At 38.0% G+C, this 27213-nt stretch overlaps 1 protein-coding gene across 15 annotated transcripts in view; it reads right to left on the bottom strand.

The window, feature by feature from the left end:
- MAGI2 (membrane associated guanylate kinase, WW and PDZ domain containing 2) overlaps positions 1-27213 on the bottom strand; it is a 739872-nt gene that overhangs the window by 282685 nt on the left and 429974 nt on the right. For all 15 annotated transcript variants that reach the window (XM_057422529.1, XM_057422525.1, XM_057422520.1 and 12 more), the window contains one exon: positions 17601-17720. In XM_057422529.1, the coding sequence (XP_057278512.1) occupies positions 17601-17720 (120 nt within the window). The remainder of the gene's footprint in view (positions 1-17600; positions 17721-27213) is intronic.

The following is a 27213-nucleotide window of genomic DNA, read 5'->3' on the forward strand; positions in this document are numbered from 1 at the left end:
GAATATGATCATTACCTCATTTAGGAAGGTCAAACCCAGACCAGGAGAAAAATTATTTCAGATGGCCTCAGTGGATACAAATAGGAACAGTGATTTGGCACTGTACAAAAGGAAATCTCCAGACAAGTATCAGGAAACATTTTCTCACCATAAGGATGTTAGATTACAGAGCTGTCTCCCAAGGGAGGTGGTGCAAGGAGCTTCACTGTATGAGTCATTTAAAATTAGACTGAAACAAAGCACCTGCATATACCACGGGCAACATAGCTTTGTTGGCAGGCAGACAACCTCAATGACCTGACAAGTCTTAACCAGTTCTCTCTTCTATCATTGCATTTAATTTCAGTCTGTTCATATTAAGGAAAATGAGAAAAATTAGCATTCTGTAAAACACTCATGTATTCGTTTCCTGAAGTGACTGATTACAAATGAAAAATATGTAAATCATCATAAATATTCAGATATCTGATAGGTAAAATTTATGATTGACTGAACTATTCTCTGGTTTGTGTTATTATTAGGGTATTGTTTTAAAGCATTCCTCCTCTCCCCCTACTGAAATGACAAATTTTCCTTGCCAGAAGGTAAGCCAGTTGGGGGTAAGCAAATACATAAACAAGATTTAGTTATACCTGGAATGATCCTGGTTACAGCATTTATTTTTGGGCTCCTGCTGCTTGAAATATCTACCTTTGCAGACACTCCTTGAGCAATGCCAAAGTAAAAATGGCAGCAGCAGAAAGGAAGATAGTACTGGTAGAAACCATTCATATCTGAGAAGCAAGACATCCTAAATTTGCTCCCCTGAGTTTTTTAGCATGTATTTCAGATTACTGAATATCATTCGCTTTTCCTTCAATTCCTGGGCAACATCATGAGCTCAGCAGAGAAAGGAGGAGATTAATATGAAGTTTTGGGGGAGTTTACAGGAAAATATTACAGGAAACATGTTGAGAACTGATTCTGAATTCACTTCTGCTATTGAAATTAACTCTCCTCTTTATTATGCTTTACAGTTATTGAAAATCAATTAACATATCTGTAATTATATTTCAGAATGTGGGGCAAAAAAGTAGAATTGCAAAGAAGAGTTCAGTGCTCTCAAAACAGGGATAAAAGGTAAGCTCCATTGCAGAACACCAATGTGTGACCTCTTGGACACACACACAGTGAGCATATTTAATGCATTTATCCCATTATATTGTTTGAAGAATAGCAAATAGAATACCAATATTTATGAAAGAGGGAAAAATATCCAAGAACACATTGGCCAATTATTCTGACCTCAAAATGATGCAGGACTTTAAAACACACTTCAAAGAAAGAGAAATGCTAACCTGATCTCTCTTCAGTTTGAGAGCTTTACTTGGACCCTTGTGTAGGAATAGACGGTTCCTTCAGGTTAGCAGAACAAGGATGATTTGTAAGGGGTGATGTAAAAGTGAAACGAAAAATGAATTAATACCTAAACTCCATTTTTAATGCCATTTCACACATTGTAGTCCGTCCTACATAGCCTCTAGAAACAGCCAGAAAAATACAAATTTTACAGGTCATGTGTAGTATCTTCCAGTCCCACATGCGAACTATGTTGGATATAATTCATACACAATGGTATTTCAAGAATGCAAACAAAAATTAAGTTTAGGCCCTTGAGTTGCTCCAAATGCTGAGAGTCATGTAAAGTTAATCCAATAACGACATAAAGGGAGTGGCGGACTTGTAAGGAAAAAAGGCCAGAAATCAAAGGTTGGTTTTTATGAAGAAGAGGGGTGATGTTCTAGAGCAGTATTTCCATATGAAATAAGGACAAGATATTCTATAATTGTGAGATAGATCTTGGTTCATTTACAACAGCAGAAGGTGCGAATCCATTCCTTAGTAAGAACCTAATGAGAGAGGATGCCTTCATGGCAGAAGCATGCAACCAAAAGCATACACTGTGTGTCAACAGGATGGCCAAACTAAGAGCTTTAAACTCAGAATTACAGGCAAGGTAGAGATTCTTCAACAAGCAAATGAGCAAGCTGTGAATGGGATAGGCAAGCCAAGAGCCAGGTGAGATGGGAACAGAAGGGTCATAGAAATCAATGAAACAGTGCTGAAGTGGCATCACCTTAAGCATAGGTGTGCAAAGAAGGAAGTGCCTGTGGAACAATCTTGAGAAAGCTCTTGAGACTGCTCTGATGAATAAACATGCCTGGGTGCCTCTGAAATACTTTGATGCTAATGGATGCAGCATGGGGAATCAACATGAGAAATCAGAAGTCTATATGTAGTTATAGCCATGGATCTAACAGAGACATGATGAGATAACTCACACAGCTAGATTTCTGCAATGGCTGAATAAAGGCTTTTTGGAAAAGACAGGCTAGGAATGTGAGGGGAGCATGCTGACCCTGCAAGACTGCAGCTGGAACGCCTGGAGCTCTGCTGGGGGACATTGTGCGGGTGCATTGGGTTATTCTACCCCAGGTGCAAGGCTTTGCATTTTCATTTGCTGATCTTGATGAGTTTCCTCTCAGCTTAATTCTGCAATCTGTTTAGGTCCACCTGAATGACAGCACAACCACCACCTGGTGTATCAGTCACTCCCAGTTGTGTATCATCTGCAGACTTGCTGAGGGTGTACCAAGGTCCCATTGTCTAGATCATTAATGAAGATGTTTGAGGAACAGTAATGGCCCCAGTATCAGCCCCTGGGATACACCACTAGGCACTGGCTGTTCACCCAGTATTCAATTCACCATACTATTAGTTTATCTAACCCATATTCTGTTAGCTTCTCCATGGGGGTGTTGTTGGAAATAGTGTCAAAAGTCTTAGTAAAGCTCAGGTAGAGAAACGTTCACTGCCCTCTCCTCATTCACAAAGCTAGTCACTAGATAATCTGAAGAGGCCTCTTAAATCTGTGAGTCTGTGATTTTGAGAATAGCTGTCTCATAGTCTGTGCCAGACAAGAAGAGTAGACAGACTGTGGCAATCTGTCTGTCAGATAGCAGATAGCCACTGTAATGTATAAGTGGTTGGCACTGAGTAATATAAGGTTTACTGATATGAGTAAATGTGGAACCTGACCCCTACCTGTAAGGCTTCTTTTGCAATCCTAGGGAATTTTAGGGCTGACTTTGTCTAAATTTATGCTCATCAGGGCTATGGATGAAAATGGTAGCTCGTCTCTGTGTCTGCATCCAGTAGACTAAAACATTGATGCATTTCACTCTGTCTGCTTGATCATCAGCCCTGGAGTACAGTCCTGTTCGGCTGAGGGCTTAAACAGGTCTTTGGCCTTGTAAGTGTTCACCTCATCTACTTAACTCCTTTAGCAAGTGCCCTGTAATTTAGTGCACCCGAAGTTAAGAACCGAAATTCTCAATACAGAGAATAGAGAGAACTGAATGCCTCTAGGGGGTGATTAGGAGCATTAAGCTAAACACTTAACGTTACATTGTGTGAATAACCTCTCAATCACATGCTGGTTTTCCTAGTGAATTCCTGATTCATCCACACAGAGAAAATGCACAGAATGAGAAAGTTCAGTGAGGAAGATGGATATTAAGTATTTATTACTATCTTAATGCTGTGTGTCTTCATAACACATATCATGCACATTTTTGAAGCTGATGATATAAAGGTTTTGTGGAGAATTTCTGCATTTCCTTATCAAATAGCACACAAAGGAAGTATTGAAAGTAGCTGGTTTCTTTTACCTTCTTTTGCCTTGATGACTTATGTGGATGGCGCTGCTGAAAGTAAATGCTATCTCACAAACCAGTGTATTACTGAACACCCTCAGAATGAGGAGTGGAAAGAATGAGATAAAGCAGCAAATGAAAGTAATTATTCTGTAAATTGCAGTTCAGCTGCATGAAGACCACTATAAGAATATACCACTACACTTTGCCCAGCCCTTTTTTACAAATAAAGATTATAGTGAGAAGCTGAAAAGTTACAGCACTGCTGAAACCAGTGGAAACTGCTGCCTGTAATTAAAACAAAACACACCCTCCCACCCCTCACCTCTGGTTTAATATACTTTAAATCATTCTGTAAGAATGTAAGAATCCTAAGGGGAAAAAACTGTATTAAAAAAAAATACTGTTTCGGTAATGCAGGTTTTTTCCTGATTCTTGTCTATTCGGATTGCCAGACTTCAAAACAAAAAGGCCTCTTGAGCTCATACTAGCTGTCACCGTTGTAAGTCACTGCATAAAAATTAGGCTCTTGTACAAGCCATGTGCCATTAAGGTAAACACTCCACACACACAGTCTGTATACATGAGATGAGGAGCTGATGAAAAGTTCAGAAACCAAAATGATTTTCCTAAGACGTCACCCTTTAATCTTATGCCTGTAGCAAGTTTCTTTTTTCCCCGGCGTGACTTCCACTGACAAAATCACTAATATCAAGAGTCAAGAACAGTTCAGGATGCAGTAAATTACTTGCAACTGATAAAACAAGAAAACCATACAGAGTGTAGGTAGACACTGCTTAAAGTCCAGAAGGTCATGGATGCAGGCTCTGCTCCAGCTGATTCAACCTAAGACTCAAAGTAGAAGATAACACCAGCTTTTCACCTCACAGCACCTAAAAAAATCTTCCTCCTTGCTTCTCTAAGCTTGCACTAGAAAGCAAAGCAAGTTACTGAGCTGTAGTCAGTTTAGCCTCCTTGTGACACAAAGCACTTCCTGTTGATTGTGTAGCTGTTGGAGGTGTCTAGCTTACCCTTAAGTATAATGCCAGAAAAGGCAACAGTCCCATCCCTTCTGTGCTTGGCAAAACGATATCTTTGCTTTAACCTAATCAGTTAAGTGCACTCTATTCATTTCTAGGTTTTTCCATTACCTAGAAGAACCCATCCTGACATTGATAAGTAACCCCTCAGTGCAGTACTGAGGTAGCAAAGGCTGGGGGCCAAAACTGCAAACGCACTGGTAAGGTTATGGAGGGAATTTGTTAAATAGTGTTCTAAAGGAATTCCTTCATTTCCATCATTCTGATTTGCTTCCTTTCTCTTTCCAGCTAAATTTTACCACTGCACATATAGTCATGCACATCTTCATACCATCTGTCTCCTTTCGTATTTTTTATAGCTGTATTAGTCAGAGTTTTAGTTTGAATTTTCATTGATAAAGAGATTTTTGCCCTGCATCAGACAGAGAAACAGAGGTTTTCCAAAGATAATAACAATTTCAGTATCCTACAGGAGGTTTTATTTCTGTTTCTTTTAGCTGCAGAATTTTTATGCTCAGCAGACTGGTATCCAAATACAGCTGGGAAAAAATACGACAATGAAACGTGTGCTGGGGATTACCAACACAACTACTTGCAACCAAAACCTCCACAGGGAGGTTACACAAAATTTTTCTCAAAGGACTCTCAATTATGAAGTTACAACAGCCAGCGGCTTTTGGTGAGGTCTAACTTATAAAGGAAACTTCTGTCTGACATATCTCAAGTGTCAGCTTGGTGACAAGGATACTGCTTCCCTTGGCACACTCTTTGTCTATCGATAGCAAGTGAGGAGCTCCTCAAAACGGTGGTGGTGCAGGATCTGCTCCACAGCCTGTATCCTCTGCTATAGGGTCTCTAACAGGCCTTGTACATACTGGGAAGGGAGGAAGTTATACTTGCCCCTTTCACCTTGCCTTTGTACAAATCTTTCAAAACCTTATAATAGAAAACTTTTAATGGGATGTTTTGTGATAGTAAGCAACCTGTACAGCCTACTGGAATACAGAAAAGGTAAACTAGCTTGTTTTAGAAAAAACCTTTTGGGGTTATTATGAGCTAGACTGAATATAAATCTCTTTAACAGAATGTATTAAAAATGCTGACAATAATATTGTTTCATATGAGAAACTCTGCTTTAAAGTTTTTTAGATGGGAATTACCTCTCCGAGTGAAGCTTTAAGCCGTGAAATTATTCAGTTTCTCCATTTTTATGTTGCTAAACTAATATATTTCTTGTTAAACTGGGCAAAGAGTCAGCTGTGAGCTACACTATTCCTAGATTTTCCAAGTGATGCGACCTTCCACCTCCTCCCTTAGAGTGAAAGGATGCTGCACTCTCAGTTGTAAGAGCCATTCAATCATCACTGCACAATGTCTACCTTTTAAACACTCATTCTTGCATTTTTGTCTAATTTATCATCACCTTTTTATTCATCCCAGTGCCCACCTCTTCTCCCTTCCTCACGTATTTTCTGTACTGGCTCCATGTTTCCACTTGTGTAACTCCTCATGCAACTGAGCATTTGCTTTCACCTTTCCTGTTATTGCTAGCACCAGCTCTTAAAAAATCTCTTTGCATCTCTCCATTGCTCCTGACATGCCCTCAGGAAGACCTATTTATATCCACACTATGATGCCAAGTACTTCATGATTTCATAGGATCACAGAACAGCTGAAGTTGGAAGGGACCTCCAGAGGTTATCTCATCCAGACTCTCTGCTCAAGGAGGGTCACCTGGAAGAGGTTGCCCAGAACTATGTCTGCATGTCTGCACTGCTTCTGAGCATCTCCAAAGATGAAGACTCTGCAACCTGTCTTGACAACCTGTGCCAGTGCTTGGCCACTCGTACAGTAAAAGAGTATTTGCTAATATTCAGACGGAACTTGTGTTTCTGTTTGTGCCCACTGCCTCTTCAATACCTCTCTTTACCTCTTTCACACCTCTTTCATATCTCTAAGTGTTCCTATGTACAGCACGATAATAATCAAATTGCTGGCCAATGGAGACCCACTGCTTGACATTCAGCTGCTTTCCCTACTGACTGCTTCCATCTATTGTCCTTCATCTCATACTGCAATCATAAATTCCAGAGGGAAAGGGCTTTTTTCTCTGCTTCTGCAGCACCTTGCTAGTGGTTTTCTGTTCTATGCCTGAGGCTCTCTGACACCATGTAAATAAAATAGCAACAAGAAATTTGGTTCTTTCATTTCATTCTTACAACCTCTATGCTTATTAGGGGAGAACATGCACAGGCACAGAACAAAAGCCGAAACGTACCATCCCCTTTTAATCTACATCAATGTCTGTGGAAGACCCGGCAAATGCGCCCACACATGGACAGAAAGAGTATTTTATTCCCTGTCAGTAATTTGAAAGTCTGTTATTTTTATCAGAAGTCCTGAATTCAGTGGCAGAGAATGTAACATAATTCGCAGGTAAACTAGGATCAAAGCAAGGTTTTTGTCTTCACCTTCTGATCTTCAGCAGCCTTGGTCAAGTATCAAGCTGCCATGGTCATGGCTAACTCACATCCTATTGCTTCCTGATGATAACTGAAGGAGCTTAGATTTAGACTTAAATGAGTCTGGAAATATTAATCTAAATCCTGAAAAACCACTCAGTTTGCAAGATGCTGTGGCACCTCTCCTGCACTACTTTCAGTGTTGGTGCTATGATTATACTGCATTTTACTTGTCCTGGTGTAGGTTTCTTCTGACTCAGTAGGAACTTTTAAAGCTTATTCTGTATTCCTGGCTACTTGTTTTTCTGTATGCACGCCATAAAATAACTGTAGATGTAGGTCATCAACAGGGCTATTATATTTCATTCTCTACCAGCATATTTGACCTTGACTTCTTATTGTATCTCCGTTACTTTCACAGGAAATACAAGGGGAGCCTTCCATTGGCCAAAAAAATGCCATACATCTATTTATTCCTTCACTTACACAAGGTAAAACATAACTATTTTTGCAAATGGTGCAAACCCAATACATGGATTTCCCTACAGTTGAAAGGTGTTGTGTTAGTTTTAGTATCTTTAGTTTGTTTTTAATCAGAAACTGCCTTGCTTTGAAACACAAACACTTCTTTTAGTGCTTGGGCTTTGCTGGTCTTTTATCTTGTTTTAATTAGCTCACTTGGGAAGTAATGTAACTGTATTGCAGAAAAAGCTGCATCAGTAGGTTGAATCCTTCTTTTCAATTAACCATACAAATCCAGGCCTTCTCCCCACACTTCCCACAGAAATACTGTGTTATTCCACACTTGGCACAACCTGCTTCTTTCAATGTCCTTCATTATTTTTAAGTCATCTTGACAGGAAGCAGCAAGATGCACATTTTTGTTCACCTGTCTGGAGTCCACCACAGTAGCCATGATCAGGGTTGTATGTAGTCCTGCAAAGCCCTAGAATACCTTGCTATTGAGCTAGAATAATCACAGTGAGATTTCAAAAATCACAACTCCTCCCAAGGCCATGAAAAAGAATTTTTTTTATGTCTTGGTGCAAAGCAGTTTCTGTGAAAGAACAGGAATACAGAAACTACAATCCAATCTGTGCTAGTACAGGGAAGCCTTATGCAGAGCTTATGGAGCATTGTGCAAGACTCTAAGGGTCAGTTTTTCTTTCAGCTCCTCAGTATAGGTGCCTCAGGAAAGAAGAAGCACAGAGAGACAACTGAGGAGAAATACAGAAATGTTTCCTGCATACACATAGCAGGTTTAGGAAGGACAAAGAACAGCTGGAGTTGAAACTGCTGGAGGACACCAACAGCAACAAGAAGGGACATTGACGAGAAGGGCAACAAGGAACATCTACAGCCACAGCAGCTTTATTGCAGGAAGACTGGGCCTGCTGTCCAGTGTAGTAGGTGACCAAGTGATGGAGAGCATGGGGAAGGATAAACTCCGTGAAGGAGTCAGTGTCTCCATTCTCCCAGTCCTTTACTGGCAAAGTCTGCCGCTCATCCCCAGGCCTTTCAGGTCTTTGTTTAGTAGCAAAGACTGGCAAAGATGGTACTACCCCAAAAAAGGATCAAACTAGATACTAATTAGGTCATCTGGACATATGCAAAGACATAGGGCTGGATAGGATGCCTCTGAAGGTGCTGGGAAGCTGGCTTGATGCTATTTTGAGACCATTCTTTAATGTGTTTGAAAAGCTGTGGTGATTAAGGGAGCAAAGAGTAGAGAAGGCAGTTGTTAAAACTATCTCTGAAAAAGGCAAGAAGTATTTAAGGAACATACTCAGAAAAAAATAATCCTTTGATTCATATGAAGATATTAAGAGGAAGGCATTATGGAAGCTTCAATATACCTTGTCTTTAGAAAATAAAACTGCTTAATGTCTTTGGAAAATTCTGAGATATATGGAAGGACTTACAGCAATGGGGTTTTCTCCATGTGTTTTAGGAACTTCCCAAACACCTTTTGGATTTCATTTTACGGTATCTAGCAGTATACTTTTTGCTACAGGAAGGTGATAATTTCTCATCTGAAGCAGAATAATGAGAAATACCCCAAATGCAAATGTGTAGCATCCAACAGGATATAAAATTCAGAAGAACTTCATAAAAACATCACAACATGATAATTGCATGTCAACTGGATATAACAAACTTGTGTCTTCCTAGTAATGTATGAAAAAATGGAGATCTCTGCAACTGAGCATTGTATCTAAACACTTCTTCAGAGCAGTGACATGTCGGTATAATTTGTAATTTAAATTCTTTCACATCTTTTGTAATAACTACAGATGAATGTGCCTTACCGGTGTGATAGCCAGATAGCTCAGGCTCTACAGAGCTTGACAATGTTTTTCTAATAATCTGCATTTAAACTAAACCAGCACAATGTATACTGCAGTCGAACCTCAGTTAGAAATGTATCTGAAATGTGCACTTAAGCTGATTGTGATCTGTTTATGAAAAAAATCAATCCACAGTCAAAACCTAATGTGTCACATAGACAGCATTAATAAATACTATACTCAAATAGACAATACTATACCACAGCCTTTAATTAATCTCTTTACCAGTGCAGGAATACTTCTACTAATAACTACTTTTAAACTTCCTAAGGGATGAAACTTGGATCTCCACTTCTGGAGGTTATTCGAACATTTAAATCACATCAGTATGAGAAAATTTGTTCCCAATATTAAATCCAAATGTTCATCCTTTCCAGATTCATCATATTAGCCCTGGTTACTTGTTTGCCCAACTTTGAATTATCTTTATTCGTCCACTGGGTTCACACATTTTAAATCCTCTGAGTTTCTCAATCATTACTCAATAAAGCTCTATCTGATGAGTTCTCTAAATTTATTCCCTGCAGCTATCCTGATAATTTGCATTACTTTTGTCTGGACACTTCAGTTCATTAATACCTTTCTGACAGCAACTGAACAGAATTGTAAAGAATAGGGCAGGTCTTGGGCTGAGCTGGTACACAATCAACCTGGCTCCACATAAAAACATGAAGGCAAAGGTTGTTTCTTGATTTCCCTGCAGCTGCGATCCTCTTGGTGTTGATCTAATTTTGTCAGAAAATAAAGTACATTGACAGTTGCTTCAATAAGCCTGTTTGAACAGTTTCTGGAGCACACAGACCCATATTATATGTGCTCTGTGGCACCTGGTACTTCTTTATATCTTGGGAAAACACATGGGCAAAGAAGAATGTTGTGTGCTTGTGGAACATACATCTACTTGATTTCCTCAGGGAAAAATACCAGCTTATGTAATTTAAAGTAACCCTCAACTGGTAATAAGTTGCTGCTTATCATAGCCACAGAATCTCAACAGAACATGACTTGGTTGAACTGAATGTCCATGGAGTTCTGCTAAGCTACAGAGCACCAGCCAGCAGAATTATGGGTTCTATCAAGCCATATGTGACTGTGGCTAGCCTCTGATTTTGTACCTGACACAACTAGTTGGAAGAAGCACTTCCATCATGGTCAGAAACACTGCTCTGGTGACCTAGCATTGTCTACTTTGGCAGTAGAGCAGTCTGACAGGCCAGTCAGGGAGTTCAGCCTGGCAGCTAGCTGCAACACAGCTTAGTCAAGTGCATCCCAATCACAGCCTGCTCAAAATACACACAGATCAAGTCTATCCATGGCCATCGTGGGTACACCCACCCAGGCAGGGCATGAAGCAGAAAGATGTTCCTGGAGACAGAGACAATTGCAATGGCTCTCAGTTTTCTTTCAGTTAAACCCTGTTGGAAACTGTGGGGAAGCCAGTGATCTCTGATTTCTCTGGAAGTGCACAGGATGAAGGAGCCATCACTGTCTGTTTAAAGGCAGAGTGATCCCACTTCTCATTTTACACATAAAACTAGTCACATAAACTTTTATTTCCTGGATGTCACTTTTTCATACAACATTATGGTGAACATCTGGGTGTCATCTTTTCTCACTGCTTGCATCATTGCAGCAGGCCAAAACTGGCCATATATTTAATATCACTGAAAGAACAGTGTTTGCCTATTGATATGGACTGCAGCCTCAGGTTTCTGAAGGCTTTTCCCAGCCAACAGCTTGGTTGAAATGTCACCAGTCTGCTCTACAGGATAGTGACCTGCTGCAGGACCCACACAGGAGATGGAACCCTCTAATTATACACCTTGCTGCAGAAAAGGGAGAACAGCCCAAATTGCAGGAGTGAGAGGACCACAGCAGGACTATGGTCTACTAGCCTCACCCGCTAACCCTGGCAGCAGGAGGCAAGCAGCACCACTCGTAAAACAGTGTTTTGATGGCACCAGTGTTCCTGTCTCTGGATGCTTACTAGGGCAGTGGCCTGATTATTTAAGATAGAAGCAACCATACAACAGGAATGGCAATTATTAAAATAATGAGCATTTAGACAGCCTCCAATTCAGAGCAGAGAGGAAGGATACATTCTGCCACACTAATTCCACCTTTCAGAAAGTTTAAAAGGCACAGTAGAGGTTATGAAAGTTGCCCTTTATATTGCAATAATATAATTTTAAAAGAAGTTGGTTTTCATATGAAAAGGAAATAATATTTATTCAATTTTTATTCCTTTCTTATTACTTCCTGAGAAAATGACAAAAAAAAATTAACTTTTTTTAAAAAATGTAAATGTGTTGTTTTATGCCTTAAAATGCATTAACAAATGCAGACAGGATTCCTTATGCATGTTGATTCATCCACTGGCATTATCTTCTTGAGCTTGTAAGCATTTACGTTCTTTGCGTTTCATATTTAACAATGAGATTCAACTCCTTCCTCTGCCCCAAGGGTGAGGGAGCAAACGCAAAAAGGCCCACAAAATCTGACTAACATAGATCAGGTACAAGAATGCAGGTACAAGATCCTGAATTCACTGAATAGACAAGATTTTTTCTCCTATTTTTTGACCTAAATTATGATACATCCACATTTATCTATTCTCAGAATATGTAAATGGTGAGAAGTAGCCATTATATTGATATGGGGTCTACCCCTTCAAGAAGCACTTTCAACAGGAATTTGATTTTTTTACTATAAAATATCTCATTTCATTCATCTATGCCCCTGAAAACACTTTCTACTGCTGAAAGACATGGCTTTTGAAAGACTACTTCTATTTTTGTCTATATAGGTCTACTTTCATGATTCCTTTGTTTTCCATTTTAAATCAGAATATTTCATGAACTCCTGCGTTTTGGTCTTAGCTTTATTATCTTTATTTTGATTCATTTCCTTTGTATCCTTCTGCTGAGTGCTCAGGATGTTCTCTCACAAGGGAACACTGCATACAGTAAGTGGGTGGAATTTTGAATTCCTCACAATTTTTTCACATGGAAGAATGGAATCAAAACTACTGGAATCAAACACCACCTCTTTATAAAACCATTGTCACCACAATGCAGTAATTGAAGACACCATTGTCTACATGGAGCAGTCCTTAACTCTTATTTTTAATTTACAGATAGTAAAATGAAATGTTAATTGAAAATGTATTAGTTGACCAGAAGGTTTAGATAATTTAGAAGATTTTATGCTAAATTTGGCTTGCAAGATGGAATGAAAGCCTATGTAAAACTTATTGTCGTCTTAGGTATGAGGCTTCAGGAGAATGGAATTGGAGCACCTCCCAGTTTTGCTCACATGCCAGTGTGTGGGAAGAGCCAGTGGCAAGACTTCAGCTTCAAGACACATTCATTGCCCCATGGGAGCTCATCATAATGGTAACTCAACTGAAAACATGCAAGCTGACCCCTTAAAAATGTTGTAAACCAACTGTAATAATCATGTAATAACACTAGGGTTTTACTGATGGGATGTATTCAGTCTTTTTTTTTTTTTTCCTAAGACTTAATAAATTACAGAGTTCTCTAATATTAAGGATATTCAAGCTAACATTTAGCCAAATAAAACTTTATTAGTAAAAAATATATGGGTGAAATTCCGTCTCCATTTAAGCAATCTGGAATTTTACCACAGACCTCAGTGGAGCCAAGGGAAGTCGATGATCACAGAAGTGGTTAAATAGCTTCAGTGAACTTTGAATTTTAACCCATGAATGAATTTGAGGTAATTACAACAATTAAAGAAATTATTAAAAGTGATTTTTGGACTGAATTAATGGCACAATAACTGCAATTGTTTTTAATGGAATAAATTAAGGACTACTCTTGGATTAACAGTAAATAGATGTCTCATAAAACAACTCTTATGGAGCTCTTCTGAGGCAAACAAAAACTGATAGGAAAAAAGAGAGTTCGAGTGAGAACACGATTCACACAAGTACTGGTTGAATTAACTTATTTTCATAAATTTACCACATCTTTAATAGTTATGAAAAACTTTTTATGTCTGCATCTCTTATAGAATCCCACACTGCTAAAATCCGTCTTGCTTTTGTGTATTTGAAATGCATTTATGTCTTTATTGATTATCAACAAACACGTTTCTTTTTCTTACAGTATTTATGCACTGAACAATTCTTGTTATTTCTGGCACTGCCACTGCATATGTTACTTTCATAGGCAGAACATATGTTCTGCCCATAGCAGACATTATTCTTACACTCTTACATTATTAATGCCTTATAATGATGTCTTAGCATAACCTTGAATCATGTGCCTTACTATATCTGGGGTTTGGAAAAAAAAATACTGAAGCTGTTACAATTCTGTTTCTGTGCACTGGCACCAATTTACATTTCAGGTGGATTTTCAGTGGACTGATAGGCTGCACTGACTAAGAAGTCTTTCTGATCTAATAAAGAGATCCTTATTAAGATATTATTATTATTATTATTATTAGGAGCACTCTTTGAAGTCAGCGAACTATGAAAACTCTGTACAAGTTTTGACAAGTTTGTGAGATGACAATATACTGAGCCAACCCTCCTATTGGACAAGTCGTAAAAACCAGCACACACATAGACACACAGCTTGTCTGTTCATTACAGCTTTGTTACTCTGCATTTCATAGATTTGTACATATTGTGCCAATTCAAAGACCATCTATGAAACTGGAAAAGGAATGTGCATTACTTTACTGGGGCATGTCCTCCTGTGCTACATGAGCCTGCATAACAGGCATGCGGCTTTCACTCTGCACAGGAACACTTCCTCCTCTGGTACAGAACTATGCTTATTTTATGCTACCCCAGTATCTGTGTTAGAAACAAGTTTTATCTCCAATGAAGTTATCATCCTGTGTCAAATCAGAATTCCTTTAATCAGTACAGTGACTTGGAATTCTGCTAAAAAGAAACAAAGTGAAACCTTTAGGATTTGCCTGCAATATTATACAAAGAAATCCAAATAAGTGAGTTTGTTGCTCTTCAGGCAAACACCTCCTGCCCCAATAGTAGCGTGTTGGTGGAATTAATTGAAATTTTATCACAAATTCAGAACTCCGTGATAATCTCACTGAAGTTGATTTGATTTGGACTGTTAATCTGAGTGAGTGGAAATCAGCCGTGTATTTGTCTTTCTCTCATTATACATTGAATGGTATCACCTAGATTGCCATGAAACTTTACTATAGGTAAGCTGCAAAATGTGCTGCAACTGTTTATGCACCACTATGTACATTTAAAATAATTCATATCTCTAATGATGGCTTGGTCTTTCCAGCAGTTGCTCAAAAAGGCATAAAAAGGCCAACATAGCAATGGATTTGGTCCTACTGACACAAAATATTTTCACATTTGTAAAACTGGTAAAAAAAAAAGACTTGTAGAGTTTTCATCATGAACATACTGTTGCTTTTCTACAGCACTCTGGAGTACTACAGTCATTCATAGTTGTCACAAAAGTGGTAGACAAAGACCTATTCAAAGCCCAAGTAGTAAGGAGGTCACAGAGCACCCTATTTTTAATTCTGAAGCTTTTATAGTTTAAAAAGCCTATTTTAAAACTCAAAATCCAATGTATGCTTCAAAAAAAGAGAAGAAAAAAAAAAAAGAAAGAAAAAGAAGAAGAACCATAGAACAATACTTTTCTAAGAACACATACTAGTTTCACTTTAAGATTATACCCTGTCCAGGTTGGAATACCTACTATTATTTGCTTGCACAAGAACAAAGATATTTCTGATTGTTTTCACCAGTTTTCTTATTACTATGAGAAAATACCCCCTCTTCCAACAATACTGAGTGCTATAGTGCACAATACAAAGGCTCAGTGCTCCATTTGACTTACTTTTCTGGTTTACCTAGGTGTTTCTGATTCTCTTTGGAATTCATACACTAGAAGGTAAATTGACTGGTAATCAGTGTTGATGAGGAAAGAAAAATCATCTCCCAGAACATTCATAAGTTACTTGATCTATGAAAAGATTCAAAAATCATCTTAGTGGGGGGAACTGAAAATTGGTGTAATTGTCACCAGTAAACTTAATCACTGCAGACTTAATGTGCTGAGGAAAAACTGTGATGGAATGATTAGCAAAATCCTTCCCTGAGGAAGGTACTACAGTCATGAGGAATTAATCAGGAAATGGGAACTGTAACTTGTATGTCATGTCCAAAAGTTTCTCTATGGGAACAGGAGAAACAGCATCTCTAAACTAAATAATTTTTCTAACGTGATACCTATCATTTACCCTAATACACAGACAGATAATGTGTTATCTCTCGTCTGTCAGAATGCACATCTAGTGATTGGAATACGTGCGAATCAAAGACAGGATTTAAGCAGAAATTGGTCTTTTGAGTTTATTTTATTTTGCTTTTAGTTTCTGACTTCTTGCCCTCAGTGAACTTGTCACCTGTGATCAGCGAATGATGTGACACACGTCACATAGTCACGACTTCGGACCTCCCCTCAGCTAGGTCCTCAAACTGATTTAAGGAGTTATGCAGACTTCCCAGGCAATATTTCACCTTGCTGTCCACTCAGCTCTGGTAGCTGGTATTAAAAGACATCTCTCAGTATCCCTCGAGGGACAGAAGAGAACTGTGAATTAATTTAACCTAGCAGTTCAATCTCTACAAACTTGCTACAAACTAATACATGGTCAAGCAATGACAGACTTGTGCTACACTTAAGCTCCTTTAAGGTTAGTTTCAAACACCTAAGGTAACAAAAAGATACTTCAAGAAAGGCTTATTTAATGAATCTCTGATAAAGGTAAAATTGTGGTATTGTTCTTGTATTAATGTTCAGGTAAATTCTACTGTTAGGTGTCAGTGGGGAAAAAGTAAAAAATCAAATGATCACGTATTTTCCTTTATTTGACCTTCTTTAATGGAAATCTTGGTTGCAAGTTCTATATTGATATAATTCTTAATGAAAATTTATTTACTTTCCAATGGGTACTGCATGCTGATTAGGTGAGAAAGAATTACCTTCTTTCCTGCTATTTATAACACAGCTAATGATTTTCTTTGGGGTGAATAGCTTCTTATTTATCTTCAGATGCTTTCCTTGACAGGACAAAGTCAGAACAAAAAGGTCTTTATTGCTTCTTTTGCTACAAGGCAAAAATATGGGGCTGCTTCCTGTAAATGGTTCTACTCACCCAGGTATTCTCATACATATGGGTCATATTTTTCATATAAAGGGGGTTTCTTGTCATTTTGAAGTTTACAGTAAAAAGACATCCATTAATCAGTTATTTTCAATACTAGTGTATTACTAAGAAGCATCTGGTTTAAAATAGCATAGCATTATTCTGGTTTTATTAATATGCCCTGATATGTAACTGCCCTTCCACTTGCAGTAGTTTCACTTCCAGAATAGCTGTGTTTTGGAAAAGGCTTAAAATCAGATGAATCATCCATTCTCCTGGGAAGCACCGTTCTGCAATAAGCTGCTGGCTCTTTGCCCCTTATACAGACATTTTCTAATACAGTCATTAGGACAGTTCCTATCCCTCTGTCATAATGCAAATTAATGAGTTCTTTTCAGTAACTTTACAAAGCCCATAAGACACGACATAGCAAATCCTTCCTGTTTTACTTAAATAGTGAGGTTTCAACCTCTTATATAGATTGGTGTTCACAGGATCACACATGCAGAGGGGAAGTGTCAGCCTTACAAGTGATTTCTGTTGTAGAGTTTATTTGTCCTTTGTTAGAAAAGCAGTTGTTTGCTGAAAATCTGTGGAAATCTCAAGTATTTGGTGGAAAGAACTAATGTTTATTTCCCATAAGTGCAATGTATGACCCTGTTTCTCTTAACCAGTGTCATATACTAAAATTACAATGAACCCGTCTGCACTTAGCTTTTACATAAGAAAATATTTTCGTATTTGCCATATGGTTCTTCAAAAACTTCTGGTAACAGTAGCAGTGACACATTTGCAATGGGATGTCCAAGTGCAATTCCATTATATTAGAAAAAAAATCATGGGAACATGAGACAGATTTAGCAGTAAAAGTGTGCTTACCTTCATATGTTCCACTTTCTAAGAGAGCACCACTTTTCTCCAATTCCATAAAATCTTCAACAGTGATGAAAATATAGTCCACACCAGGGACTTCCCCCTCCTTATGTGGCCTTGTGGTGCCTATTAATAAGACAAAAGACACAACACTGTCAAGCACATGAACTAAATGTAGAAGGATGTTTTTTAAAAGTTTTGGAAAATTTATGAAGTAAACCATTTCTAAAGCATATTATATATAGCACATTGTCCATGTGAGGATGTCTTTCAAAAGCATATAGGTATATTTGTTGAAGCTGATAGAGGTATATAAGATTCATGTTTAAGATCACTCTAGATGTTTTTTGGATCCATATTATTTTTCTCACTAATGAAAATGTATGATACTAGTATTCTTTTTATGTTACTAGAAAGACACCAGGCATTCAGAGGTAACACAAATCTTTGCTGTGTATTTTTCATTGCCTCAAACAAATCTTGTCTACAATTAATCTACTTCATGATCTTTTAAAAATTTATTTAGTACACAAAATAATAAATCTGTAAGTAAACCTATAACGGTTATATTCACATTGATCGTTTCAGTGCCACAAGTGGACTTGATAAATGGTGAGGCTTAAGGGACTGAGCAATTCAAATCACCTGGTTACGATGCTGTCAAGCTGCAAAGGTGCTTACGTTTAGTTACTGCCTCTATTGTCACCTCTGGATGACAAACTCCATAAATGCCAACAGACAATATTTCATGTATGCTGAGAAGTGACTCGGCTTAGTTAGCAAAAGTTGAGCTGTTAGCAGAGAAGCATGTGAATTTGACCTAATTTCTGAATGGTCTGGTTTATTGTGGTCAGGCTATCCCTACTTTGACTGAAATCACTAAATAAGTCTCAAAACTCCATTTGAAAAAGGGAGATTTTAATGTCCTCCTCACTCTCATGAGTGTTTGAAACATCTGAATAAATCAATTCTTTATCAATATTGTAGTGACCACATCACATTTGCAGGGTTTGGTTTCAAGATTGTTGACACTGGGAAGTAGTTATAAACCAGACCTTCCACTTCCAGGACAAAAGTTTAGCATTATTATGTTGTGCAAAAGACACTGTCTCTTCCTCAATTATTAATCCACCACCTAAAACACTGTATTGTGACTCTCACATTATGTAGTAGTGATTCAGACATCTCTTCAGGTCAGCTGACACAAAATTTATTTCATCTACTTTTTGATGTCTATTTTTCAGACATCTGCATTTAAGCCTCTTGAATAATTTTGTGTGAGATTAAGAAAATGAAGCACAATTGTCTACGTTTCTGCCATGTATATAAACGATTAGAGTCAATGGAGATCTCATCAATGGTGGAAGCCAGAGAGCGATTCAGCTGCCTGCCTGCTAAGAGCTCAGTTCAGTTGGCCATACATAGGTCTCCATGGGATGCCTCAAATATTCATGTGAAGAAAGTGGATGTGAAAGGACAAAATACTCTTTGCATTGTCCCCAATGCACAAAATTATACTTTGCATTGCCCAAAATGCAGTTATCAACCTCACACAGAATCCCACTCCATAGCTACATCTAATGGTGACTTCTGTGAAATGAAAAGAGCACATTAGAAGTGCAACGTTCTCTAAGTGACAATGACAGGACTCCCATGCTCTCAGTGATTCCTACTGGCCAGCTTTGCCAAAGCACTGGATGGCCTTCAGAGTTGGTCAAACTCCTTGTTGTCAGTGGAGAGATAAAGACATAATGGTGCCTTAGGCTTTCTGGACTGCTTGTCATAAACAACTTTCTGTCCCCTTAGACTGAATGATCCTGAGAAGCTATTTCAGTTGCTAACATCAGGAATATGTTTTGATAAATCTGTAAGATGCTTTCCCTAATTTGTATGATTCTAATTCCCTTTTCATGTCAACATTTAAAACTAAAATTCATCTTATTAGGCTGTTTATTTCTGGGAATTTCATATTTGCAGAAATGTGTTTGCTAGGATTATTACTATTGTGTTATGGTAAGGTATATGGTATTTAACCATACCAGGAATGGTATGGTTAAAGCACTCAGACACTTGGATTGTTCATAAATATGTTGAATTTACCTCCCATGGAATATCTGAGCCCTGGGGATGCAGCAGCATCCTCAGAGATCTCCAGACCTTTGTGAAAACTGTGCAGAAGCACAGGGATTCTGGCAAGCCCCTGAGGTCCTGGGAGCTCTGTTAACAGCACATGCATCAGATGTTTGATCTGCATGCTCTCTCCTGAGGAATTTTTCACTCCTAAATTCATTGGCAGGAACTGTATTTTCCTCATAAAACACTTTGGCGAATCAAGGCTATATGTTATTCCTGGACATGGAAAAGGGAAGATGCTGGCATATTAGACAAGTACCTCTAGCTTAGTATTTCTTCAATAATTTTTTATGTTGCCAAACTAGATTCCCAGAAGTTTAACATTCAGAAGAAAAAAAAAAACCACAAAGAACAACAACAACAACAACAACAAAACAAACAAAAAAAACACAAAAAAAAAAACCCAAGTGATATGAAATGTGGAGGTAAGCCCTGCTTTGAGTGGAAAGTTGGATCTGCTGAGCTCCCTCTCATTCTGTATTTTCAACGATTCTATGAGATTAAGTTTTAATGCACTGCAGTTTGTTTTTAGCACATTCAGCAATTGTATTCAGCAGGGATGACTGCAAAGTCTCAGAAGAGGTCCAACAAAAGACTCAGTTATCCCTGTGTTTCTCTACTTTGGTCACAGTCTTTGGTCAACTTGTCTAGAAAAGTGTAATGGACTAAATTTTAGATTCTGAGTCTCTCAAATTGGAAGCTAAAGACCTGGGCTTTCTGCCCTTATGTGACTTACTCAAGTTATTTTGGATATGGTACATATATGATAATATTTGCATATGCCCTGCACTGTGAATTGAATATTCAGTCTAATTTGCTTCCCCCATATAAAGTGAAATGCATGGTCCAGTTATAGACCATAAGGATTCTGTATCCTTAATACACAGTTTAGCCTTCTGTCTCTTCTCCAGTTGAATTGCTCATCACCTATCCCCATGTGTAAGGTAGCCATGAGATGCCCTGTATTTAGAGCTGCAGATGTTACCATTCTCTTGTTCGATAACATTCCAAGGTTTCACATAGCTCCTATTTTGCTTCAGGATAAAACTACTGGATTTTTGTGTCAAAGCCAAAAGACTCAGAATGCCACTTTAGAATTGCCAGTGTGCTACTGTATGCGGCAGCTTCTTAAGTCAGTCTCCCTGAATCTCAGTTTCCCACTATTTTGCCCAAGTGACTAAATAGCTACTGGTAATTCTACAGTATGTTTTCTTTTCTCCATTTCTCTTGCACCTATCTTTCACTACGTATTCCAGCATGGAGATGAGAAATCCTTTCTCCTGAAAGCTGAATTAAAATGCATAAACTACATAAATGAATATTTTTAAGGAAAAGCAGGTTTTCTAGAATATTCCTTGCCAGTTCTACTTGTACTTGCTGTCTGTCCCACAATGCCAGGAGACAATACTATTACTCAGGTGGTAAATGTAAGATTCCACCCTCTTTTTTTTATAATCCTTAGGGACTCTGCTCAAGAGCTTGTATTGTATACTGAGGGTTATACTCCTATAAGACGTTAACTACTCACTTCCTTCAAAAAACAGAGAAAAGAGCAAACCATGATCACTGGAGTTGCATGTGTTCAGCGTGACTCTTACCTCAGGTACAGCAGTTTCCATCCCTACCAGAACTTTATTGCTCTTGATAAAATCTTACCGAGTCCCATTTCCCTCCTGCATCTGTTCTCATTTCCTCAGCCTGGAGGACCTGAGATCTTGCAAATGGTTAAAGTAATTCCCCAGCTAATGGAAAAATCAATAGTTGTTGCCTCTTTTACTCCTTCACCCTGGAGGAACTGACTTGCTTCTATTAATACTTCTGCTGTCCTTTATACCTTTCTGTCAGCACCACAGTGTTAGCAATGTGCAGGTTTACAGACTTGGAGGCAGTTACTGGGGCATCTTTAACACCCATCAAGGTCTGAACACTGAGGTCTATAAACAGGAAACTTACAGACCATAGGCATTTTTTCCTTGCTTTTAAACTAATGCAGAGTTACTGTTCTTAATAGATTTTGTCTTTAACTATATTCGCATAGTACAGCTATGGTGACTCAAGACTTAAAACAAAGGATTAATTCTTAGCCTCATATTTTTTCAGAAACACACCTCTTGTTACACAGCATAGAGGCTTAATACGAACACTTGCTACTGCTTATAGTATTTAGCCTTTTGTTAATGTAAAGTGAAAATAGGAACCCAGTTATCATTTTGTTACTATGGTAACGTATGAAAAAATAATCTTTGAACTCCATAATGAAAGAACATGATACTTTCAGATCATGCAGGATCAAAACCAGCAAGGGATATTTGCACTATAAATATTTATGACAAATGCAATCTATTGTTGCTGTTGAACAGAAGACACAAAAGCAGCAGCTTGCAAGTAACCATGGCCAGTCTATACAAGCAAGTCTGTCACACAATGTGTAGGTACCTTAGAAATTACAGGAACTTGGTCTACAAAATCTGGGCTGATACTGGCCTTGGATTTCATGAGCACTGCTTGCATTGTACAGTTTAGAGATATTTAAGTTATGTGGTAGACCTTTTTTTTAAAAGACCCTTTGCCTTGCAGCTTGTTTCTTGTGTTCTACAGGGGAAACATGGTTATTCACCATACTTCAGGCTTTCCTTGATCAATGTTCTGTTGTCTGATGGTGTCATGGTTCTGGAGAGGAATTAGGAGCTGTTTACATAAATAGCCTTTGAAAGAGCATTTTTCTTTTAACTGAGTATAAGACACCTGAGGGTATAAACAGATAGGAGAACAACTGGGAATTTAAAGACTCTTTTTAAATCTCATCCTTCAAGTGCATAATTATAACGTATTACTACTTACTTGGGAACAAGGTGCTCAGTTTGACTTTGAAAATGTTTCTATTTAGAAACACTGAGTATTCACAGACTCTGTTCAGCTCTGCTGCTTTAAAAAGCAGGAAAAGTGCTGATTCTTTCTTTTATTGAAGTATTTCTTTATTGAAACTCTTTCCATCTAGTTACACATGATAGAAAAATAGGCAAATTATTTATGTGTCAACACAGGAATATGAATGTTAGCTAAAAATCCCAGAATTATGACAGGAAAGGTGTTCTGTGCTCAGTATCATAGACAAATTTTCAAGAACGCTTCATCTTTGCATAGCCAATAAACTGTATTTTACAGTCTTTGTACAGTAGCATTACTACTAATGATAATATTGAATAAATAGTGTTCCTATACAGTCTATATGATGGTCAGGAGAGAAGTAAAGGCCTTAGTCCCTGCATGGTTCAGCATTTGCTCACAAACTCTGTGCACAGGTTTCAATTCTCCGAGCTTATCAGCATATTATAAATATTTATTACATCATTACATCTTTTATTGGCAAGTTAAGGGCAAACATTGCACACCTCCTCCCTATCCAAACTCCTTCACAGCTATTTAGCTGATTTGCATTTGGATTCACAGATTGGTTCCTATTATAGGAGGTAAATACAAAAGCAAAGGTGTGTCTTTCCCACAAGGATTTACAGTGCAAATGAAAGGCACGGTAATAACGCAGCCTTTTTTGCATAATGATCTACTCCTAGATCCGTTTTCCAAATGTATGGAAGCATTTAGGGTCTTATTGTTCTATTTGTTCTGAATATAACAAAACATAAGGAGAATAAAAAACTTCGATATATAAGCCCTTTCATTAGATATTCGACTGAAAATTTGTTCTGCAGTTCTGCTCTGTACAACAGCTTGTTGTGGAAAGCTGTATGCCAGGCTGTCGTACATTACAATAGCTGGAGGGATCCCTCCTGCAGAAACAGACTGCTAATCTTTAATAAACTTCAGCTGAGCCCTTGGTATGACCTTGTACACACTCTGCCTTAGAAAAATGCAGCAATGTTTAATTAGCTCTTTTGTTTGTTTGCCAAATTACTCTGGGACACTATTACTGCAAGGAAACGAAATATATGGCAAATTATACCTATCTTGTCAAATTACTGACTGCATTAAGCTGAGAAACACCACATTCGTCTTGATCTACTGAATTCCCAGCTGAAGAGAATAATAAACATAATTTTCAAGTAAAGTGATTTTAGATGTACTACAAAGCAGGAAGCTTCAAGTGTTTATGATAATTCTCATAATGACAACATAAAACACAATGGTATAAGCCCCTTCTTACCAAGGGTCATGAAGGGGAAAAGTTTTTACCTCTTTCTAAGTGTACAACACTAGCAATTGGTGCATCCTGATAAAAGAACAATTGCAGAAGCAAAAGAATGACTCCAGATTCCTGACAATATTTCCAGGGGATTAGTTTCTAACTGCATTGATAAACAGGTTGCTGGCAAATGTGATCCTGAAGAAGATCTCAAAGTTAATCAATTCAAGCACTACTAGCAAAAGTGCTAATTTCTCTATTGTGGGGGAAAGCTAGGAACTCAGCAGTTGCCGAGTTGTGAGACTGCAGCACTATTCTGTACACAGAGAGAAAAATCAGACACTATTTGAAAGAAACTGTGTGTTTTTACTATCTCCATGATTTTCTGACCAAGTTGTAGTCAAAAGAGAAAAAGCACTTAGGTGTACTTCATGACAGAACTAATTAATTTCTGGGTGTTTAATTCATGTGAATTAAAAGGAAGTTTTCCAGTTCCTGTGCCTTATCAGTATTCACCAATATTAGCAGAAATACTGGATTAACTACACAGCTCAATCCAGTGTCCACTGAAATTAGGTAGAGAACTTGGGCCATATAAAAAGAGACCCTTAGGGGAAAAAAAAACAACAAAAAACAACCCCCTGGCCTGTATTCTAAATTTCTACTTTGAGATTAATGACACTGTTTTTTTTCCTGAGGAAGTAAATACAAGATTTTGAAAAGCAGTCTTAAGGAACAGTGTACTAGGTTGTAGTGCCCATATTCTGTAATATCACAAAGTTCTTAGGACAATATATTTTACAGTATAAAACAGAGGCTCCATTTGAGATCTACAACACACACAGTAACGGACAAGCATGCCCATTATGGAAAGAATATGCATTCAGTTTGCAGTTCTTTAGATTTTCACTTTTTCTAAACTTACACTCCAGTTGCATATACCCTTTCAAATACATTCAATATTTCAGCAGTTTCTGATTAAAGACAGCCTGGGTTTTCTATTGGTTCTTTTGGTTTCATGCAGTGAGGCAGGTACAAAACGATGTGCATAAAAACAGCCCATAGATAAATTATGCATTTTAAAAATTAAGTCATACTGGAGCAAAGTAAAATCGGGAGCTGGGAGTAGTTCTACATGAGGACTCCAGTGAGAAGGTTATGTATTTATTTGTTCATTTGGTTAATTACGAGAGGACCACTGGAACCAGCAAGACACCCAGAGAAGAAATGCAGCACAAGAGCTCTAAGCTGAGACAGATAGTTGAAGACTTTTCTTTAAAATAAACTGTGACATACCCAGAGCTGCCTGTTGCACCATGTGAGGATTTGATCATTGTGCTTTCATGCTGTCATCTTGTGACAGGCACTGATATACCGGGTGTTCTCTCTGCAAGGGTACATAGCTCACTGCCTGGTAATCACAGCATGAATTGGGTCACTTTTCTGCTGTTGGTGAAATCCTTAAGTCTGAAGAGTACTTTCTTTTAAGAACACCTCTGACCCAGAATTAAGCCCACCTTAATATGAGTTTCACTGGCAACATACGGGCAAATAAAACAGTTTTCTTTTTTCATTATCTTTGCCAAGAGTAGCTTTTAAGAGGTTCACAATAGACTTCAGAGATAAAAGCTAGCAGAAGTGTGAATACTTCGTGTCAAGTTAGGCATGGAATGTTGCAGAAGATACTTGTAAAAACCATCAGAAAAGCCGTTGCTAATGGAGATATCATACGCACTTAAAATATAGTCTACATAATTCCTGGAAAATACAAAATTGGGAAATGATGGGTATTCTGGCAGTTGGAAGTGTAGACAATACAGGGTTAGACAAGTGCCTGAAGGAATCTTACTTTCAGTGCCCAGAAAGTGAAAAGATTAAAATAAGGAAAACCAGACACGAATCATTCTGGATTCCACATAATTGCCTCAAAAGTTTGGATTTGATATTTTGATGTTCTTTTTAAGGCAAAAATTAGTACCAGCCGTGAAGCTCTAGAAGACGTCTGACGAAGAATGGATGGCAAGTTTTGGTGGTAGGAAGTCCGGCATTTTAGTTTGGGCAATTATACTTCTAGAGCTAACAAACACTTTAAAAAGTCCAAGATAATTTTTATACATGCTTTAGACATTCAGTGTTGCTTTTTCATGGATTTCCACTCTTTCAGGTAAAGATGTAAACTAAAACATGATGACAAATCTTTATCCCTTTTGGAATTTAGACTTGGATTCCCATTGTACAAAGTTGTTTACACTCCCACAAACCTTTATACCAACCATAAACAGCAGGCTTTTACATGAAAGTGAATATATATGCACAACTATCTGAAAAATCACAACATGCATTAGGGCATTTTGATGAGAGAATTATGTATAATGTCTACTTAATACCATCTTTAAAAAGGATTTGTGAAGTTGTTAGCTATTGCTACTGAATCTCTGGAAATATTTATAAATGGATTTTCTAAATCTACATTCTTACTTTGAGAAGCATTAAAAGAGGGACTGTGGAATAGTTTATCACATAAACCATCCACAGATCTATTCCTAACCAGATTCATTTCAGCTGTTTTGGAAGTTTATGCCAAGAATACAGAATACTTTATTAATGAATCAGTAGCATGAACCAATAAAAGGATTTTAAGGGTTATTTACTTATTAGGGCAGATGACATACAGAAAAATGAGGGGAGTTTATGCTTAAAATAGGGAATCTAGTTAACATGTGTGAATGAAAAAAATAATCTGTACTTAAAATGGGGCAATCTTCAAACAAAAGTCCATTCTCTCTCTGTAGGCTTCATAGCCTACATGTAGCTCTAAACAATATCCATCCAGCAAGACACGGGAGCAAGAGCCAATTCAGATCACATATCTTCTAAATCAAGAATTAGTTTTGGATGGTGTCTGAATGGTAGAAAAGAGTTACAAGTTACTTGTTTTTCTATATCTTCCAGTCCATAGTTTGTTTTGATGGTTTTATTCCTTGGGTTTCACCTCAAAAAATGATATACACAGTGAAATCTCTGCACCATTCACCAGACAGCTGGACTAGACCTTGATCTGGTGACAAATAAAAGCTCCTATGAAACATCAGATACAGTTGCACTCAATTTTAGTGAACGGAGTTCAAAGAAATGAATGAATACCTGTGAAGTTCTGCGTGCAACACCTCCAGCAGATCCACAGCTGAAATCCCTGGTGGCTAACTGCTACCCAGTCAGAGCAAATGCTGAGCTGTATTCCCTCAATAGGAATCCCATCAGTGCCAGACAGGATTTTTTTACTGTGGGATGCCACCACATGCTGCAGGAAGGCTTTGAGCAGAAGGCAAAGTCATGCTGTGGGAC

Source organism: Pezoporus wallicus, unplaced genomic scaffold, assembly GCF_028554395.1.
Source record: "Pezoporus wallicus isolate ANWC-B61680 ecotype Strahan unplaced genomic scaffold, APGP_CSIRO_Pwel_v1 contig_3058, whole genome shotgun sequence".
Taxonomy (NCBI): domain Eukaryota; kingdom Metazoa; phylum Chordata; class Aves; order Psittaciformes; family Psittacidae; genus Pezoporus; species Pezoporus wallicus.